The 20,813-nt window shown below is 47.0% G+C and overlaps 4 protein-coding genes across 4 annotated transcripts; 3 read left to right on the top strand and 1 right to left on the bottom strand.

Moving 5' to 3' along the window:
• Window positions 1–4,146: 4,146 nt before the first annotated feature.
• SERLADRAFT_414747 (uncharacterized protein) lies at window positions 4,147–6,028 on the bottom strand (the record flags this gene model as incomplete). The annotated part of the gene is made up of 5 exons (XM_007317010.1): window positions 4,147–4,482; window positions 4,547–5,435; window positions 5,503–5,593; window positions 5,705–5,843; window positions 5,922–6,028. 5 exons carry the CDS (start codon window positions 5,942–5,944, stop codon window positions 4,350–4,352), a joined length of 1,275 nt encoding a protein of 424 aa, XP_007317072.1.
• Window positions 6,029–9,276: 3,248 nt separating this feature from the next.
• Window positions 9,277–14,664, top strand: SERLADRAFT_436724 (uncharacterized protein; the record flags this gene model as incomplete). Its single annotated transcript, XM_007317011.1, has 19 exons — window positions 9,277–9,321; window positions 9,381–9,391; window positions 9,445–9,475; window positions 9,532–9,584; window positions 9,660–9,800; window positions 9,873–9,961; window positions 10,017–10,045; window positions 10,099–10,213; window positions 10,595–11,433; window positions 11,489–11,882; window positions 11,939–12,180; window positions 12,237–12,567; window positions 12,650–12,762; window positions 12,817–12,963; window positions 13,015–13,164; window positions 13,221–13,433; window positions 13,485–13,638; window positions 13,689–13,787; window positions 13,844–14,664. The coding sequence occupies 19 exons, from the start codon at window positions 9,277–9,279 to the stop codon at window positions 14,662–14,664; spliced, it is 4,017 nt and encodes a 1,338-aa protein (XP_007317073.1).
• Window positions 14,665–16,618: 1,954 nt separating this feature from the next.
• Window positions 16,619–16,932, top strand: SERLADRAFT_386201 (uncharacterized protein; the record flags this gene model as incomplete). Its single annotated transcript, XM_007317012.1, has 2 exons — window positions 16,619–16,728; window positions 16,755–16,932. A coding segment is annotated over one exon (178 nt), but the record flags the coding sequence as incomplete, so codon positions are not given.
• A 1,585-nt stretch (window positions 16,933–18,517) lies between these two features.
• On the top strand, window positions 18,518–20,437 carry SERLADRAFT_368415 (uncharacterized protein; the record flags this gene model as incomplete). Its single annotated transcript, XM_007317013.1, has 6 exons — window positions 18,518–18,571; window positions 19,248–19,325; window positions 19,378–19,656; window positions 19,788–19,994; window positions 20,091–20,222; window positions 20,291–20,437. The coding sequence occupies 6 exons, from the start codon at window positions 18,518–18,520 to the stop codon at window positions 20,435–20,437; spliced, it is 897 nt and encodes a 298-aa protein (XP_007317075.1).
• Between the last annotated feature and the right edge of the window lie 376 nt (window positions 20,438–20,813).

Genomic DNA, 20,813 nt, shown 5'->3' on the forward strand with positions numbered 1-20,813 from the left:
ACCCTCCTCCTCCTCATCTTCTTTGCTCCCCCACCATACCTGATGTCACCACTTTCTATCTCTTTCCATTGCCAATCTGTCAACCACCACGTGCCACTGCTGATATCAGCAAAGCCCCGGCGGCCGGTCCAAGTTGGGCAAAAGGTCTATCTCCATGATGTCGATCTTCCATCATATACCATCAATACATTGGTCGCTCGTCTTGCCTGGTTGGAGCATGGGTGGGTAGTTTTTGAGCTGGAGAAGGTTTATCCCCTTGCGTCGCCCATGTATATTGCCGTCCCATTCACTTGGGTACACTTATCTTTTGTCCATTGTCTTCGCTACAGCTACAGCTACCACACGCTGCCTGGGACTCACTTGTTCCAAATTGGAACTACTCCCCTCCCTCCCTCATTTGACCAGGTGGTCCAATATAACCAGTCCATTGGTAAGGCCATGGAACTGTCGGATTTGGACTAGGTGGTGGACCGGTGGCTCCAGTTTCTTTTTTTTCAGCAGAACATTCATTTACAGTGTAATTATTTTTGATTTTTGAATCATTTTTATGGACATATATTTTTTTAGAATGCCTGACTGACAATAAATGAACTGTGTTGATACTGATATTTTTTTGCCTTGCCCTTTTTTTACTGCATCTTCCCATGACATCATGATTTTCTTGCTCTCTTTCTGCTATTGGACTTTACTTTATGGCTGTACAAACCTGTAACATTACTTACACAGCATTCATTGTTTTATCTCTTTCTTTTTCTTATTTTGATGACCTTATCCTGTACTACCTACACAGGATTTGTCAGCATACATTCCTTCCTTCATGTTCTTTCTCATTCTTTTTGCACAGCTATACTGTGTAACAACCAAGAGTTAGTTACTCTGGCGCACAACTAGAACAAACTATAAAGGTAGTGATGAGGGAGTAGTTACCCCTTAGGTAGGACCAAGTTAGTTGTGGGTAAACAACAGGAGGACTCGCTGAGGAGTCCCCTGGATCTATTGAGGTATATATACTACTACAGGTTGTTTGTACATGTTGTACTATACAGTTGATAAAGCAGTGGCTGATGATGTCAGAGGGCGCAGCCCGTGTAACCAGCTCCACTGCATGAGAGACTTGTAGTTAAAATAAGAATAAAGGCAGTGTAGCGCAAGAAGGTGCAGTTTGAACAAAATGGAAAGTGCCGCATGGCATAATATGTGAAAACTACAGTATAAAGTTAAAAAGGAGAATGAGAATTAAAGGTCCAAAAATTGTGTATCATAACATACTGTGCATAGCCTCCCTTCCTTTTACTATATAAACTCCTGTATTCTACCTTGTAAAAAAACAACAAGAACTCCAATCCAGACTTCTTCTCTAAATCTCAAGTCCACTTCTTACTGCTGCTTGTGATCCAGTGTGGTCACAATACTTCCCACTGCTACCACTGTTATCTGCTGTCATCGTCACTTGTCACTTGTCACTTTTGAAAGTCATTGTCATCTCTTTCGATTAGAGTCCTTCTGAGCACTACAGTTTGTGCGTCAGGAGCCTGCTATCACTGGGAACCTCATCACCTCGTCATCTTGTCGTTCTCAAACCTACCTTGTGCTACAATTAGCAAGGTAGTGCTTGTCCATACTCGTCACTAAGCCCCTATCTTCTATAATTCAACTATCCCTCCTCCTCAAAACCCACACCCATACATTTCTGGGTTTTACTTTGAAGGATCGTCATACGTACCACCCCACAAACAACCAAACCACTCCACTGTTCTAGGAGGCAAAGCCCATACACAAGTTCCGTGGAATCTGGGAGGAGTGTGCGTTAGTTTGTTTTGTGTGTGGTTTTCTAACTACAATTCTCATCATCGACATCGTGCGAGAAACATCCTAGGCCAAATGATCCCAGACTCAACGCTATGAAAGATACTCCATAAGACGACTGTTGCTGATATGTGGCAATCCATTGTCCAGGAAAACAAAAACAAGACCAAATTGGTCCAATCTGAATTAAGGGATCGGTTAGCGGCCCTACGTTACTCTGAAAAGTCAGACATGTGTACTCACTTTGATAGGATCCGTGATATGTGGGAGCAGCTTAGTGCTGCAGGCGTCCAATTATCCGACAAAGAGAAGTTGTCAAACATCATCCAATCCCTACCCCCAATGTACTCGAGCTTCGTCTCCCAATTATCTGCCTCTGCCCATTTGAACGGGAGATCTATTGACCCTGAAACCCTCATAATATACCAACTACAGGAATATAACCAACTCACCATTGCGACAAAATGTCCCAACCCGAAAGGCAAAAACACCGCCATGTCTGCAATTATGTCGTCCAAAAGGGGTAATCAAGGCAGTAGAAGTCAAGTTGAGGCCGAGGAGTGAGATATGACTCCAAGGATAGATCATCCGAAAAGAATGAAATCAAGTGCTATAACTGTGGGGGGAAAGGACATCTCAGCCAAGACTGCCCAAGCAAAAGACGTGATCGTCAAAATGAAGGCAAAAAAAACCTACCAGAAAGGAAAGCTGAAGATCCTGAGAGTGATCAAAAGGGGAAGAAACCCGAGCAAGCCAACCTGGCAATAGTTGAGCACGAAGAAGAAGGGAACTGGTCTGCAGTCATGCCAGACTCCCTTGAATCGACAAACCTTGCTAGTAAAGAAGGACCTGAAAACAACGTTAAAACTATTGAGTTATATGACTCCAGCATGACAACCCATTTTACCCCATATCGCCACCTCCTACAAATCTATTATTCCATCAACTCTCAGCCTATCAATGCAGCAAATCAACTCTCCTTCTCAGCTGTGGGCATGGGCAATCTTACGATCAAGGTTCTGAACAATCCCCATTTGCCGACAAGCATCACACTTCTTGATGTGCTCTACACTCCTGCAATAGTGTACACCCTTGTCTCTATTGGAAAGATTGATGGTGCTATCGAGGTTCATCGAGAATCCTGGGAGGGCACATTTGGAGGCGGCAAAAAGAGTGGTGATGCTGATGGCAGCATGCACAAAAATTGCCACGCTATCTTGGGATATGCCATCATGCTGGATGGCAGAACGATCTCCTGGTTCTCAAAACAGCAAGAGTTGGTCGCACGGTCAACGACGGAAGCCGAGTATGTGGCTGCAACCCACACCACAAAAGAACTCCTCTGGATTAGGATGTTCATGGAGGAAGTATACGGGAATGACGCACCAATGCCAACTCTATTCTGTGATAACCAATCGGCAATAGCCCTGGCAAAAGACAATCAATACCATGCCAGAACCAAACATATTGACATACACTTACATTTCATATATCATGCAATTGAACAGGGCAAGATTGAAATGACCTACTGCCCAACAGAGGATATGATTGCCAATACACTCACCAAGGCCCTGCCATCCGCTAAGGCAAAACATTGTGCTGCTGAGCTCAGGCTTCGTGTAGCTTGAGGGGGAGTGTTGGAATAAACATGTTGAGTCTCGAGACAAGCCAGTACAAAACACCTAGAAAGGAAGGCGAGTAAGTTAGGGTGGCCTGTGCACCACTATATACCATCAAAAATTTTGATTCTGTTATTTTACTTACCTATAAAGAGGGCCTGGTTGCCATGCATCACCTCAGACTCTGTAACGAGATCTGAGGTGAGACCCTCTACGTTTTCTCACATTCTTGAATAGCTAGCTGATTATTAATATAGTTTCCTATCTTATCTATAGGTACTTATCTAAATGTACACTGAGACTCTGTAATGAGATCTGAGTTTCCTATCTTATCTATAGATCAATCCAAAACAACTTGAATATGTACATGAGCAGCCTCAGGACTTCTTCATTCTGGCCAAGTCCTTGCCGACAATCTCCACCTGGTTTCACTTGTGAGTGCTGTTATGACCTAGTGTGACCAAAAGTTGCAGAACCATTCCAAAAGGTGTGTTGTCATTTCAGTTTTGTTCCGCTGCAATAACACCTGATTTTCATGCTCACTCTTCTACATAGGGCGCTAGTAAACCAAAAGTACTATCTACTGGTCAAGGACGCCCTCAAGATCAACAGTTGAGTTATTCAACTTCTCTTCAGACCAATTGCACCTATTATCCAACAATAGTATATAGCCGCACCGATGGTGTAACTCTCACTCGAGAATTCTCCCATCGCAAATAACACTAATCATCTGTGTGGCATCCTACGTGATTGTTACACCGACGGGTTAGCCGAGCCCTGGTCTTTGCAAGAACCCTTGGGCCAGGCAACCATACGAGCTCCCTGTTGTCCACTGGAGCATAGTATAGTAACATTTGCATGCAAAAATACAATAATTAGCACGAAAATACTATCAATATATTACTCGTTGAAACCATTGGTCGTTCAAGTCTTCCCTTCGTGTGTGACATCGACACCAATGCCGAAGCGCTTCAGCTTCTCAAAATATTTTTGCACACGACTTGCCACCTGCCTAGGTGTCCTTCGACCTTTCATAGCTATTGATATCTTTTGCCAACTAGCGACAAAGAACGAAACTTTCCGTCAGCGCCATCATACCCTAACCATTGATAAACACGCACCGATTCTTTTCTCCGTCCGGAATCTCCTCTAGTAATCGTTCTAAAAGATGTTGTTCAGATACGGACCATGCCAACTTGTAAGTCTCGGGTTTGGGCTTTCCGGTCTCCTTTTCGTACGTATCACCTTTTTCTGCTGCATCGCGTGATCTCTTGCCCAGCGATTGCTTAGGAGGTGGAACTGAAATCTCTGGCTCTAGTTCTGATTTCGTCATAGACTTTTTCCTCGAACCTCTAGTATTATGGGAAGATGCTGTGCTCAGAGCTACATCGGTAGGGAACGCCGTGATAAGATCTTGGGTCTGGACTCTGAGGGGTATTTTGCTATCTTGTGGAGGATTTATGGGGGGCGCAGGTGGCGCGACCGACTCCTCTACATCCATCGGCTTATCGATGGCCTCAGCGATGGCGCTTAGGGGTTCGACTTCTGCTCCAATTCTAAATTCATCCTCTTTTTCTTCAGCCCAAATATCAACTTCCCCGCTCTCATCGCCTACGTCTCTCCTCACAAACACCCCATCCTCGGTCGGCCCAGTGCTGATAGTCAGTCCACAGCCAAACTTCCTCTTCTTCAGTTCTCGAATTTTTGCGCGTTCACGTTCTCGCCTACGTGCCGTTGTCACTGATTCTTGTACTTTGGGTTCTCGTTCATGCTCTTCCTCGCCATCAGATGGAAGCGAAAGAGAGACTAGCGAAGGGGAGATGTGTTCTACGGATGAAGTGTTAGCATTGGCAGCGGGAGGGAATAGTATGGGATCGACGATTGCTTTTCGAGCTTCCTTGACAAGCTTTTGTAGGCTGGAAAGGGGAGAGCGCTGGGTCGTATGAGGTGTATTGCGTTGCAGGTGTGTCTGACGAGTAGTGAATGTCAATGCCTTAAGCGAGGCTGAGTCTACCCGTTAATGTCCACCATTGTATGATAAGCACTCGAGATAGATAACATATAAGTTCTGACATACCACGCGCAGCAAATAGCTCCCAGTCAATCTTCTCTGGTAAAGCACGCCCGCAATCGGTCTGCTCCGATAGTTTACAGTCACTTTCGCTTAACTAAAGTGTAGATATTGAGTAAGCCAAGGAAATGTGCTCCAAGAAAGCACCAAATATAGTGGGAAAACCGTCGAGTGGGTGGCAGGAGGAAACAACGTGCGATGCACACACCTCAGATATGATATTGCCCATAAAACTCTTCGGACGGCCCAATGCATCGTTCCTTAGCTTCCTCAGTCTCCCAATATCGACCTGGGTGCGAGCAAGGAGCGCCTTTTGTGATTCAATGTACGCTGACAGCGCCTCGAGACTAAAAACGATATGAGATCACCGCATATATGACAACGGAAACAAGATGAAAGTAGGTGAAAGGAAGACTAGAACGTACGTTTCGGCGCGCCTGTTCTCCATTGATATCTGAGCGTACAAACCATGAACGATGAACAAGCGACAGCCAAAGAAAAATCAGCAGGAGCCTTTATTAGGCGGAGCACTGAAGAAATCCATGCCACTCCATTTTGGAAATGTCTAAATCTGGCTTAGCTTCCCACGTGCTATATCTAGGTCTACTTCGCCGTTGTCGTCGTGAACGACGAACTCGTTCGTCTCGTCGCCGTTGCTGACGACGAGCTCGACCTTCAAGATGGCGTCGTCACCATCCCACAGGTCTTCCCACTCTCTCGTCAACACTGCATCTAATACTTCGCTGTCCCCCAGCCTACAAAATCTCAATTCCCTCAAACCTCCATCGCCTTCTCCTGCTCGCGTCCAGCAGCGACGCATGACCGTGTCTGCCCTTCCTCCCCCATCAGCGCTTAACCTTGTCAGTAACCTTATACTACTGCCATGTTGTGCTTATCTGGACTGACCTTCTTTATTCTCAGCCTGAGCCTGTGTACGGACACCCAGGCTCGTCCCCGCAGGGCAGACCACCTTCTCCTTTGCGCAATGGGTTCACACCCGATGCTCCGGCTAGGAGCTCTGGTAATAGCGAATCTGGTGATGACGATGACGATGACGACGACGACAGAAATAATCACGACAGAACATGGGGCCGAAACACGCATACCCCGGTTTCACACTTTGCAGCAAACTTTGCACAGCGTGTCAACTCTCTAATAAGTCCCACTGCACCCAACCGGTCTCTGCCATCTGATGCTGAACTCGAAGCTGAGGCCGAGAGAGAACGTGATAGGAGCAGGCGAGAAGCGGAGATGATACTTACCCGCGAGGCAGAAGAACGCAAGGCCATGGAAGAAAGGATTCTTGCGATGATGCATACTACACGAAGCTCTCCACAGCACATGCAACCTCCCACTCGTTCGCAGACTTTGCCAAACCCTCCTTCACCTGCAACTTCGCAAAAGGAAGGAGGTACCAGCTGGTGGGCTGCTGCCAAATCGAGGCTCACACCCACGAAAGAAAAAGATAGGGAACTCTTGACACCTGCACAGCAGGTGGTACATGAAACTAAGGCTCGAGAAAAGGATAAGAAAAAAGACAAGGGTAAAGATAAGGATAAAGACAGAGAGTGGCCATCATCTGCTGCAGGCAAATACACTGATCCGGCGTATGTCAATCTCAATCTCGCTATCCCTCCTAGTGGTGTACCTCGCCACCCTTCTCCTTCTTCTCCTGCTTCTCCGACTCCTGGATCACGCCCTAGTCCGAGTACTATCAATCCTGGTATCTCCAGTCCCATAAATCTTTCCCCTTCGCCACTACGGAGAGGTGAGATTGGCACATCTTCTCCATCGAGAGAAGCACCTCCTCTGTATGCCAACTTCAACCCTCAAGGGACTTTGGATGTACATGGTACCCTTCTTGTTATCGCAAAACGCTTCGAAAAACTGGAACGATGGACAGTAAGTCACGTGCGTGCCTTAGAAGAAAGGATGGGAGACGTAGAACGGTGGCTCGTTGAGCGAGAGAATGAGAAGGACAAAACCAAAGATGAAGCACGTGCTCCGGAAGGCAGCGAAGATGCAACATCTAAACTGGAAGCCAACAGCAGGGATTACGCTCTGACCAATGACCTCGCTACCATCAAAGAGGACATGACTGAACTACAATCACGTGTAGGCGAGCTCGGTCGAGAAATGGCCAAGCTTGCTACTTCTCCAGCTGTTCTCTCTTCTGCTCCAGCTCGTAGTTCCCCGGTTATCTCCATTGCACCACAGACATCCTCCTCGATTGTCAGCACTCACTCTTCATTTTCAACATCATCGTCGATGAATACTGGCGTTGGAATTCTGTCTACGCCACGTCGCGTGCCCTCATTAACGGCACGAGAATCAACCAGCCCGCCGCTTGCGCGTACAGCCTCTATAGGAATCGGACGGGCACCATCGATGACTCGCACACGTCTCCCATACCCTCATGGTGACTATGCCAGTCCATCAGATCCAGCCCTCTCGCCCACCGGTTCACCATCAGCCATTACTCCGACTCATCGATTATCAACATCAATATCAGGTTTACCAAATGTATCAGGTCAGTCATCATCGCCAAGCTTGACGTCTGGCCTGCCCAACGCAGCAAACGCTGCATCCCCGACTCCCACGTCAAGTTCCACCGCGCCCATCCGTGCGACGTCTCCTTTGGGTGGTTTAAGCAGCCTACCTCCTCCGAAGTCCGTCGCCCCTGGTTTACGGGGGGGTAGCACCAGCCCCACACCAACGCCGAGGAAAAGGTACACAGTTGCTTTGGGCGGCCCTATTGTTGCACCACCTGAAGTAGAAGCAGAGTACGAGCGCGAGCGCGAAAGGGCCGCCTTGGGCATGGCATTCTTTTCTTCTTCGCCCTCTGGTGCCGAAAGCGATGACGATGAGTATACCATGTATGAACGCTCTGGGGAAGATGATGATGGAGCTAGCAGAGCATCTCATGTCGCCGCAGCTTCCGCCAGGTTGACTAGAGGATTCGAATCTACCACTGGTACTGATGATTCTGCTTCGGTGCCGTCAATTACGAGCTTGAGTCCTAACGCACGCGTCCGCGCGCAATCGTCGTATGGAGCACCCCAGGGTTACTCAAATATGTTCCAGAGCAACCAGAACTTGAACTCTAACGAGACATCTTCTAGACACCGTTTGCGGTCCCAGTCCACAGATTTCCGATATGGCCCCGGTTTAAGCTCGAATACCCTGGACGGAACACCATCAACGCCTTCGACGGCTAAATTTGTTGATCCTCTTGTTTTACGCCGCCAAGAAAAATCAGAACGAGGGAGGGGCAAGGAGAAGGAGATTAAAGCACTTGTCGGTCCAGGAAAGAAAGTACCGGTTGGAAAGCTGGTTGCATTCTTTGATTCCGAGAGAACTTGAACAATTGTACGCATATGAAAGAAGTGAAGCAAAACCAATATGAATCAATATCTCCTTTTTTTTCTTTTGCCTTTTCACGAACTAATGACAGAAAACATGCTCCGTACACCATTTATTATACCCTTGCTTTCTTGCTTTCGTCTAATCATTACTGATTTTTTTTTTGTTTTGCATGAAATGCATGCAATTAAAATATAACGACCTCTGGTTAGATATCACGAGTGATAGTAATGATGAGATCGTAGTTTCCTGGTTATGATCCCAAATTCATACAACAATGAACCCTAACCCCAGAGCGTGACAATGCACCATGTGATCTCACTCCGAAGCCATGTAGTGCAACTTGGAAATAACCACCGACGCGTTCTTGCCAGCACACTCCCTTCCCAAGTCTCTTAAACCCGCAGAAGCGATATAATGGCCACAAACTTCGATCCAAACAATGCCCAAAACTTGATAGAGGTGAGTTGGTAGTAATGTGGGATCCATGCCGAAATGTTCATTAAGCTGGTGTGAAACAGATCGAGAAACAGTGCGTGCCATTTCGATACGCCAGGTATATCTGAGTAACAATCGGCGTTATAGGTTTGCTGTGAAAGCCGTGGAACATGCTCAGGTCTGCAGGTGCTAGTCGTTGTGTCATAGCAGTTGAACTTATACGCTCCCCATCAGACGTATTGGAATCTTCTCGAGAAGATACCTCCAGCAGACATGAAGTTAACCAAGTGTGTTTCTTATCTCGTATCTTTCTGTCACTGCGTCTTTTGGAACTGACCGTATATATACGTGTTTGCGATTAGACTTGATGACGAGATCTATGACCACTTGATGAAGACATTCCCCGAGTTTGCAGATCCTCCTCATGACAAACTCGTCAGGTTGGACGAGGATTGGCTGAAGAGTGACGATGGGAAGAAGAAATGGAGAGACTTCATCCAGGCGTGAGTCAGGAACTTTGCTTTTCCCAAAAAATAAGCAGTAATTGACAAGGCGGCATGTACATGACAACATAGCTATGAAAATAAGGTGAAGGACTACAACTTTGGATCACTTATTCGCACGGATGCGCGGCTAGAGTATGGCGAGACCAATACCATCTTTGGTATCGTTCACTTCGTTGTATGCGCATATATCAATCCTGACCCTTGGTGATTTAGTGACGCGGATACAGTTCCTTGCGATTGAGGTGAGTAGTTTTTAACATCTAAACCCCGCATAACACTCGCTCCTTCCGTATAGATCGCAAGGAACAAAATGGGTCTCAATGATGGTGCACACGAGGTCGCCAAAGCAGATGTAGAGAAGGAGAGACTGAAGAAAGAAAAGGAAAAAAGCAAAGGTGCGAAGAAGAACGGTAAGTCATAGCATATGGCTGATTAACTAGGGGTCCGTTTTTGTGAGTTGTATCATATTTTCCTTAGAGATCAAAAACTGAACGTTTGAGCTTCTCTGCACAGGTCGGGACATTGAGTGATTAGGATGCAGCATTTGTGTATTTTCCATTCTGTGTTTATGAAGGGACATCACAAACTTATTAGTAATTGTATGGAACAGAGTGATTTTACTAAGGAAAGCTTTGAATTCACTGTAACGACTTTGCATCTCAGGCAGCACCGCTAAAATTACTAGTCTAAGAGCATGTGACAGTGACGGGTAAACGTGAATGTGATCATTCGCGTCATCTGAGTGCTACTTGCAAATGCCACGACGTTCCTTACTTACCATCCAGTTACAGCTTCTCTCACTTCCATCATGGATACTGAGGTGATTTCTTTACATTCCGAAGACTCGGATAAGGAAGGCGACGTAGACAGACGCGCTATCCTAGAGCCTGTCATTAGGCGCGTAGTTGATGCTCTCGGTGGATACGAAGGCGGCGTGTACAGGCTCGGTGATGAACTCGGTGGATGTCTGAGAGATCTCAAAAAGCTCTGGAGAAAGGACGATACAGATGATGAACGTACCGTTGCACGTATTTTCTGGGAAACGCGTGTCCTACCGAACGACCTTGTACCTATTCTCCTCGCAACAGCGGGACAAGGCCTAGTTGAAGATAAAGGAGCGATAGCTTGTGCGGACCTCATGACAGCCATGATCTGGCCAATTGACATGGCAGAAGAGCTCAAGGAACTCGACGAGAATCTGGACAAGGGCACAGACTATACGCAACTATTATTCAGTCACTTGACCTACAAAGCTGCTTTGCTCAAGCCAGGCGTTATGGCCGCTTTGTTTGGCATCTTACTACCTCCACTCTCAAAGCCGCCCCGAGAACGGAAGGAGCGCGACGGACAAATCGTCAACGTCATCTTGCATCTGTTTCGCAACCTTGCCTTCATAAAAGACCCACCACCGAATATGCATCTCAGCGTAGACCAGGCAGAATTTTCTTCCTTACAGACAAAACTTATCAAGTCCTTCTCAGAGTCCCATATTTTGGATCTGCTTTTGACTGTCGCGTCGGATGCCTCCAATGATCTATTATTCAATGGCGCCAACACTTTAGTACTGGAAATATTCTATCTCTTGTTCCGAGGTGTTAAGCCCTCTCTTTTGGCCATTGATCAAGCAAAGGTTCCTTGAACATCCGATGTGGACCATTTTTCTTTCTGATTCACTTGTTTTATAGCAACCAGCTCAGAACCTACACCGTCTACTTGCTGCCGAGGGTCGAATCAAGCGGGACCATGCTCGTAACTCATCTTCTAGACATTCTCGCTTCGGTACCACCATTGCAGTACGATTAAATCCAAATAAACAGGGAAAACGGAAGGAGAACACCAACGACGGGAATGAGGCCGACTCAGAGGCTCCAGCTTCCAATGGCTCCTCGCAATCTTTCGTGCTTCATCGACAACAGGCAATCAGTCGGGAAGCAGGCAGCATTATGGACATGACCAAACGGCAAAAAGCTAGAAATGTAAACAAAGTCGATGAGCTCACCAGGGAAGACAATCTATCTATGGAAGCCAAGGCGACTCTGCGGAATTTAGCTAGGGAATTTATCGAATCGTGCTTCAATCGTCAGTCTGCATTCCTGATGTGTTTTTATACGATCAAGTGTTCACACAATTTTTAGCATTTTTGTCTTCGTTGTTGAAAGACATAAAGTCAGAGCGACCGAAGATCACTGAGAAAGACAACCTTCGCCTGCTCTACGTCACGAAGTGGTTCTTGGAATTTTTCCTGGTAACCCGCACCAATCAACACACCACGAGCGACGACTCTCGGAAATGGGGCTTAGGCCTGATAGCAGAGGTGACTGACGGAGGATGGATAACGTGGGTCTTGAAACGCATGCGTGAGGCGATGGATGAAAAGGTTCGCTGTTCTCACTAACTATATTATGACATTGCTAACAGAACTATCTTCCATAGCCCAAGATGTGGACAGAGCTTCAAGCCGGAATCGAATGTCTAACGCAACTCCTACTTCTCATTGACAATATGACCGCTTCAACGAATTCAGATACTGAATTGGATGACGCAGCTGACATCCTGCAGCAGCAACTAATTTATAATGGCGAGGTCCTGGACGTTGCACTCGAAAGCCTGCGATCATACAAAGAAGGCACACAAACACTCACCTACTTGGATTCAAGTATACATCTCTCTCACGCTTTGATAAGGATGCTCGAGTGCTGGGGAAAGCAACGAGGTGAAATGTATGTGAGGAAAAAGAAAGCAAGTAGGAATACAAGGGCTAAGGGTATGTCCTTATTACGTCTAACCCCTGTTGACGCCGCACACGTCGGAACCTCTACAGTGCTGATGCGAGACTGATGTGGTAGGCAAGGGTCTCACGGAAGAAGATGGCATTCCTGATGTAGAAGACCTAGAAGACGCTGAAGATGCGGAAAACGTTATTCACGAGACAATGTTTACCTTTGAAGCTTTCGAAATGGTTAGTCATAGACCCGACGTGGTGCGGTGTTTTGCTAACTGAACTCAAAAACAGAAATTCGCCAACGCCGAAATCACACATACTCTGTTGACATATCTCGCACGTTACAAGGAGTACGAATCGTCTGAACAAATGAAACGGGTCGTCAGTTTGATACATCGACAAGCAGTCAAAGCGAAAGCGGAGGGCCTTTTTTTCAACGTGCGTCCGAATTTCTTTGAGTTTAAAAAACCAATTTAACCATTTTCGCAGGCCTCGACGTTCATACTCTTCAAATCCATTCTAGATGAACAGAGATCGCTTCCGAGAGAGCAAGCGTACAAGGACCTTGTTAATCTTATCAATTTCATCCTGCGCCAATTCTTTAAGGCAATGGCCGAACAACCGTTTTTGGCTGTTGAGGTATATATCTCTCCTTGACTTATCGGGACTTCTTTATATTGAAATCGTACGATCAGGCGTTTTTCCCAAAAAACCGCGGTCATTGGAAACAATATTCGAGCTGGGAACCCGATCAGAAGAGCAAAAAAGGCCGAGAAACGATCGAGGACACCGCTTTCCCTCCAGAGGTACAGGTGAAGAAAGGTTACTCCTGGAGCGAGCAGATTGGTATTGCCGTTGCCTCACTCGTCGAAGAAGGAAAGATAGAACTTGTGGAGTGGGTAAAAGATGTAGGTTAATTTCTGGAATCAAATAGTGAACTAGAACTAAAACGATGCCAGATACTTACACTGGTCGTTCGCCAGCGCGAAAGAGTTGTTGAAGAGACAGACGATAAGGAAGGTGCCGCTGATGGACAAGATCTCGATGATTTTGAAGAAACAACAAAGCTTATAGGTCCCTCAGATGAGGCAATCTCGAAATTTACAGACTATGGTAAGTGGCTGATCGAAATTTGACGATATGAGTGAATGACCTGCTCCCAGTAATACCTTACATCAATGACGAGCACGCTAATGCCGCCACTAAAAACTCGCGGATAAAGCTCGTGTTCCGCCTCTTGAACTTTTCCATTCTAAGTGAAGGTAATTGTTCATGTAGACTTCTTCAGATGTTGATATTGAATGAAGTTATGCAATAGATGCTGACGAGCTCGAGTGGTTCGTGCCTGCTGCCCTCTTACCATCCGACCTGCAGCGCAGTTTCAACGTGATAGAACAATACCTAAAAGACCCTATTGACCTCAATGGCAAGAATGCTTCGCAAATGCTCAGCAGTAAACGTCGTCGGCGAAGACGACAACGTTCCCTATCTCCTGACACGGACGTGGAGTTCCTGGATGATGAACCTAAGCGAAGAAAAAAGGAAAGGCAGAAAAAAGAAAAGGAGCAATACAAGTCTGCTCAGTTCATTGAAGACAGTGACGAGGAGTACGGAGACATGGATACTTTCCTTGAAAAAGAGAAGGTACTGAGGGAAAAAGCCGCCAAAACTGCAGCTGAAACTGGTAAAATTGCAACTATGAAAGCGACGGGCACCAAGAAGCGCAGAAGAAACGGGAAAGACATTGGTGGAGGGAAGAAGAAGTGGAGGGGAGACGAGGAGGTTTTGAATTCAGATGTCGAGGGTGCTGATAGCGATCCTAGCTCTGAAAACGATGATATATTAGCATCACCCCACCTTCAAAGCGTCGCGGCTCCTGATACCGTACAGGAGCTCATTCCGAAACCACGACCTAAACCCCGGCCAACGAGACGCTCCCTCAAGCCCCTTCCGGAAGGGCAACCAGATCAATCAGATCACAGTAATCTTATCGATCATTCAGAAACAATTGACCTGTCAAAGCATCGTAGCCACTCACCTGATACCGCTGAAAGCGACGACCTCATGACTGCTACCGCTGTACGGGAAACGCGAAGAAAAGGCCGCATCGTTATTTCAGACGATGACGAAGGTTCATGATCTAAGTATGAATCCATGTATTTTAGTTTTTGGCGTTCTACTAGACAACTCCTCGTAAACTTATGTTTTCTGTATCGATAGACACATGGAATCAACACCTGATCGTGCACGTATGTCCATTTATTGCCAGTCTTTCACACCAAGATAAAGTATCGGCACTAAGGCCAGTCTCCGACAATCATCATGATGGTGGCGCTCTCGCGCCGTGTTCTCGCCTAGTAGATTCAGTTCTTGAATGGGTCAGGGCGAAGGCGACAACCCAGTCAAGTTAGTTCTGTCTGTCGTCCTTGCTATCTCGCCTTGTCAGGGTGAGTGCTCTACCGCTTGTGTGGGTTGATCCAATGTTTACTTCTTCGAGCTAGGAAAAAACATAACACTGACGCTGGCACTTTGAGACGCTGGTACTCTGGGAATGATACGGCCATGTGGAGGCTGCTCATTCATCCCTATTAATACCTGTAAAACGCTCAAACTTCAAAGTGACGCAGTGAGTATTTTCGGATCAAACTCTGTGGAGATCATGGGAGTTACAGGTTTGAGAATTTTTGTGTTGGACGAATGGCATTTGACGTGACACTTATGATCCCAAGCACATGCTGTAGCCGTCTTCCGCTATTGGAGGGTCAAAGAGGAGCCAGAGTTCGAGGCGGGCGCTAGTATACCGATGCTGTCGGGTCACAATCCCACGCAGCTCATACCGCATGTCTGCAGCCAATGACATTCCATCCATACACGAGTTCGGGGAGCGCAACCAAAACACGAGCCTCTTGTCACCGCATCCTCTGGAAAAATCATTGTTTCTGATAGAATGTTGTTGCCGGCGGCGTTATTTCGAGTTCCAAAATATTTCGACACCTGTAAAGTTGGGGAGAAAAAAATTGGGAAGGCGGGGTTAATCTGATAAGCACGGAACACGCGACCTCAAATCCACTTGGAGTTCCTTCCACAACCACGCTACTAGGGTCCCAGCGTACAAGCACTTTTGACGTTTTCGCAGGTCAGGGACGGCGTACCCTGCAATGACAACTTTTGTTTTTCCCGCCAACTTCAGGCCTCTAATTTCTGATCTCCGCTTAGCAAAGATGATAGGTAGCTAGCTGATCGGCGGGCAACTCTTTGAGCACTTCGGGCTCCAATTTAGCGATCCAAAGTGAGCAAAGTCTTTGACTAGTTAGGTATAGCCTCGGGCCTGAGCTTCACTTCATTGGTCTTTTATCTTCCAGGGCAGGCATATGATGTGAATGCGACTGGATATCTGATGCGGCGGTCTGATGGCGCGGCGCACAGTGATTCTGGACCAGGAATCAAGGCTTGGACTGGTGGGTTATCGTCATGCCATCTTCATCGTGTCATAATCGTAAGTGCATCCACCTTCCAACCATGACTTAGTCGCAGTGGCCAATACTGCGCCCGAGACTACAACTCGAATGATCATTCTCCATCATTCACTCAAGGATCTTGCTAGACTCATTGTCGAGCTGTGTCTGGGAAAGTCGCTCTTCGGGCGACATTGGAGGCTTCTATTCTTCTTCCATCCGGGCATCCGATTTTCTTGACAGCGCAAAACAAGGATAGCGGCACTGTTCTGAAATTATACATCCTATGGCCACCTCCAAAGCTTTTTGTAAGCGGCAATTGCACACCTATTTTTGTACATAATGGTGACATTATTCCAGAGTCATTTAGATGCTGGAGTACGTTATTGATTGGACCAATACTTGAATTCCGTGCTTGAACGGGATATGATTCTTAGATAGTTACCTACTACTGTCGCCGATCTGATGGCCGTTCACTGTTGTTCTCGATCATGCTCTTTCTCGCGAGGGATGAGCGCTGAGGCCTGAAGGACAGTCCTCCTCAGCTGCCCTGTCTTTACACCACTCGAGAGCACTGTAAATCTCACACGGTACTCTATTACGCATTAATGATGTATGTAGGCCTGACTATAAACACTCCACCGTGTATTCGGCTAGATATCACTGCTTTATCAGGTTAAATATCAGAACACGGAAGGCCAGAATTCCTTGGACATAGGACAGGTGGTGTGGCCAGCTTGGGAACAACATGTGCATACTGGCCATGTCAATTTGATTTGGGTACTCCATCATCCATATCCTACCAATCTCCCCCAAGCAAGATCAAATCGACGGAGCACGTCGCTGGTGACAGGCTTCAGCGCACCCAAAAATACGCGCTTTCTGGTCCGAAGGCAAGGAAAAACTTCACATTCGGCCAAATTACTGCGGTTGGTCAATGAACTGGCGCTGACGGGCGCGGTTGCCACTTTGGAGTGATATTCAATTTGGGAGTGGATTGGGAGAAGGGAAGATCAAAGAAGACCCCACATGCTCATCAGAACTTCCGTGGTCGGACGCATTTTCGGTCGGTTTTTTGATGACTCCATTCCTTGTTCCGTTGAATGGTCCCCCAGCCTTTGTTCTTACTCCGTACGTTCTGGTCGTCCACAGGGCTCATCATGTTCATCATCTTGTTGGTATGAAGAACGTGGCACAGCAGCTACATGAGATCCCATGCTTGACCCACTCTACCGCCCTAAACATAATTTTTATCGATACGCATCGGCAAATCATAGATGATAAGTATGAGAAGAAACATACTCTACAGCAGGTAGGAATCCTGAGCTTTTCATGTGCCTTCTAAAGGGAAGTCCGAGATCAAACACGAGTTAGCCCGCCACCGGTTTATCAGTGAGAAATGTTCACCATGTCAATTTCAAGCAAAGTCGCACAGCCCTTACGTGGGAGTGCAGTCTCGATCGGACGTTGCCGAATGAATAGGGACCAATGGGGTTCCTATATAACTTCTCCTGCAGACGGCGATATGATTTGAGCATTATGAGTTAGTATGATAACCGTAATAGCGACGAGTAGATGTAGATGGGTTGTCCGCCAGGCACGGACCTTCGAAAGTCGTGGGTCGAAGGGCTAGAGGGAAACGTAGAACGAAGTGCGTGTTCGTCGTGCGCGATGGACTTGAGGGTGCAGGCAATAACGGGGAGTAAGAACAAAAAAGATGTCGGCAGTGTTTAGAGATACAGGGCCAGGAGACTCATCAAGCGACATTTCTTGCAAAACTGGTTAGATCGTGTCGAGTATCGAAAGGGATGCACAATCAAACAGAAAGCCGCGGAGTGTTCATGGCGCTCAGCAACAAGAAAGGACAGTGCAGTGAGAAGAGGCGATACCATTATCTACTATCTTGAGGATCTCGCCAACGAGGCCACGCCAAGTCCGCGATGCAACTTGGAAACCGACAGATAAATGGCTAGGATACGGTTTTTTCCCAAGCTGCGGGATGGTTATAACAAAATACTCAGTGTCGCAGAATAGCCGAAAGAAACCCTGCCTGCACGTTGCAAGAGAGACGAATTGAGCCAAAAAGGGCGCAAAATATAACCGCCGTGAAGCCGATTACTACCGATAAAGGAAGAGTGAGCCAGTGCCGATGTCAAAGTGTGTATTTGACGTCAAAGCACAGGAGTATTAAGATGATAGGGATGGATACACTTTGGATAGGTATCCTTGTTGATGCGTAAAGTGAAGCAGCTAACGGGGTTGCGATATGTAGAGCGGCCGATAGATTGCGCTTAATCCTAAAAAGACAAAAAGAAGGATATTAGGAACGGGACTGAGCTAGGCCGAAGGAAAGGGATCGCAGTCCATGAAGTGCGGAGGCTGACAATACCTGGACAATTTGGTCGACTAGTTCAGGTGACAGATTCTGCGAAGCCAGTGGGCTATTGAATTGGAATTAGCCGTGTTAATGCGTGGTCTGCACCCAAGTGTGCGTATATGAAGCGCTAGCATGATTATTACATGCTGAGCACACTGCGATGCTCGCTGCAGACGATGCTGGCGGTGCAGGAGCAAAGGGTGTCGAAATACTGGTAACGAAAGAATGGGGAGTGTCGCGGGGTAGGGGTTTGAATAATATGAGAAGATGCCTAATTGGGACGACGCGGGAGTAATTATTTTATTATTGTGGTGTAGTGATCGGGGATCAACGAACCAGCCAACCGTGAGGTACAGCGGCATTGCGGTTGATGCAACCGCCGCAGCTTGCCGACAGCTTTCTCTGTGAAAGGAGAAAATATGTTTCAAGGCGCACCACAACGAGTGGGATCGTGTCTGCGCGGGGGAGCCGCCGTGGGAGACGACGGTGCCCAGAGAGGCCGGAGGCGGGCAGAAATGGAGAGATTGGGCGCGGATAAAAAGGGACGAAAAAGAGAGTTCGATGGAAGTGGAAAGTATATTTAAAGGGAGATTCGGGAAGATTTTTTATTGAGATTTGATTTGAGATGACCGAAGAGTTTTTGCGGGCATTTCCAGCGCATTTTGTGCAGGGTCGAGGTGAAGACAAGTCGGCTGACTGAAGAAAGCGAATAATCCGGAATCCGAGGCTACGTCCGATTAGGCATAGTGCATGTCCGCTGGGCGTCACTCGACAAGTTATAATAACCAGTCCTTTTTATCGAAACCCCGACCTCCTTCCCTCTCACAGTTACGTTATAACGTTACATGTCCTCAATGGCTCACGCTACCTCTGAATCTCTACCGTCACAGTCTGATCGTCCAGAACGCAGCCGTAATGCAAAGGCCCAAGCTAGGCATCGCGCAAAGCGAAAGGCTTACATCGAACAGGTAGCTCTTTGTCGCGACTCCCACCGCGTTTATCCGCTTACACCTACTCCAGCTTGAGCAGACCGTCACAAAGCTCCAGACAGCCCTGGGCTTCACACCAGACCAGGTCGCCACTCTACCACCACCGCTCGTAAAAATCCGCGAGCTCGAACAAGAAAATGTCAGACTGCAGAAAGAGAACGACGAGCTCAGGCGTTTGCTTGGCGAGCCCGACCACAGAAATCATCATCTCTCGTCTGACTATCGACGGCCGTCTCTACCTGCGTTCCACGACTCTCGCAGTTGTGATCGCGAGCTCAAAAAGCGCAAAATGACTGACGACCTCTATATGGTACTTTTCGTTTCTTTCGTCGTTCTTACACGTACAACAACACGCGTTCACCGGCACGCATTCTTTTTCACCGCCTTTTATTCCTCACATTCCTAGATTACTCATCATGCTTGCCCTAGGGCCCTGATCAGCATACCGACAACCTTTCTAGACCGCCACCACTAACCATCCCTCAACCTTTGTCGCACCACTATAACAACATTCCCTCTCACCACAATTCTTCGAACCATGTGACAAATTCATCATCGTCACTGTTCAGCCTACATGGGCCGGCGTTCCAAATGCCAAACACGCCCTCTGGCTCAAGTTCTACTTCAAGTCCCCCATTTTCGGCGAGTGTTATTCCCTCTTCCTAGTGACGTAATGTCCTTGGAAAATTTTCGAGAGCTTTTGGGATCCTAGTGACGCTTTGTTCTGTTTCACCCCACCAGCAGCCGGCCCAAATGCAGCCGTCGTCTCATTCCCCCCTCAATCATCGTCCAAGTTCACTCTCTCATCACGCGTTGTCAAATTATTCCCATTCAAATCATTATGGGTCAGTGAAGGTGGAGGATGAAAATTTTGGTGTATGTACCTCACGTGTATTTCGCCGAAGCTTTACTAACCAGTGATTTTTACTGTGTAGCAGCAACAGCAGCAGTCGAACCATCATACACATAACGGCCACGGTCATTCTGGTCACTACCAGACCACGCTCCCTCCATTCGCACAAACAGCACCAGAACCTGATCTGGACAGTTGGCACACCTATTCTGCTGAGCGGGCTCAGGTGCATCGGTAGATGTTCTTTGCTGTGCTTTCATTTTTCTTAATGTAGAATATACCCTTGTGCTTTATCGCTATCGTCATGTCTCGCAGCCTACTAGTCTCCTCTCGTTTTATTCATGCATCATATATATAGAGCTCTTACATATTTTCATTAATATTCCACTGTATACACTTTATTATTACTAGCGCAATTCCATGGAATCATGCACATGCATCCTCATGTAGTATACTCCCGAGTCATATAGTTGTCTATTAGCATGTTGGATACACAGCTCGATGTTTTGTTCAGTGGTTTAGCTCATAGAGTTGCACAATGATGCGGTCAATGGTTTGGTAAACATACTAGCTGTCATGTCCGTTATCCGTTGTACAGGATCAGCCAGAACCAT

The sequence above is a fragment of the Serpula lacrymans genome (genome assembly GCF_000218685.1).
Source record: "Serpula lacrymans var. lacrymans S7.9 unplaced genomic scaffold SERLAscaffold_5, whole genome shotgun sequence".
Lineage (NCBI taxonomy): Eukaryota > Fungi > Basidiomycota > Agaricomycetes > Boletales > Serpulaceae > Serpula > Serpula lacrymans.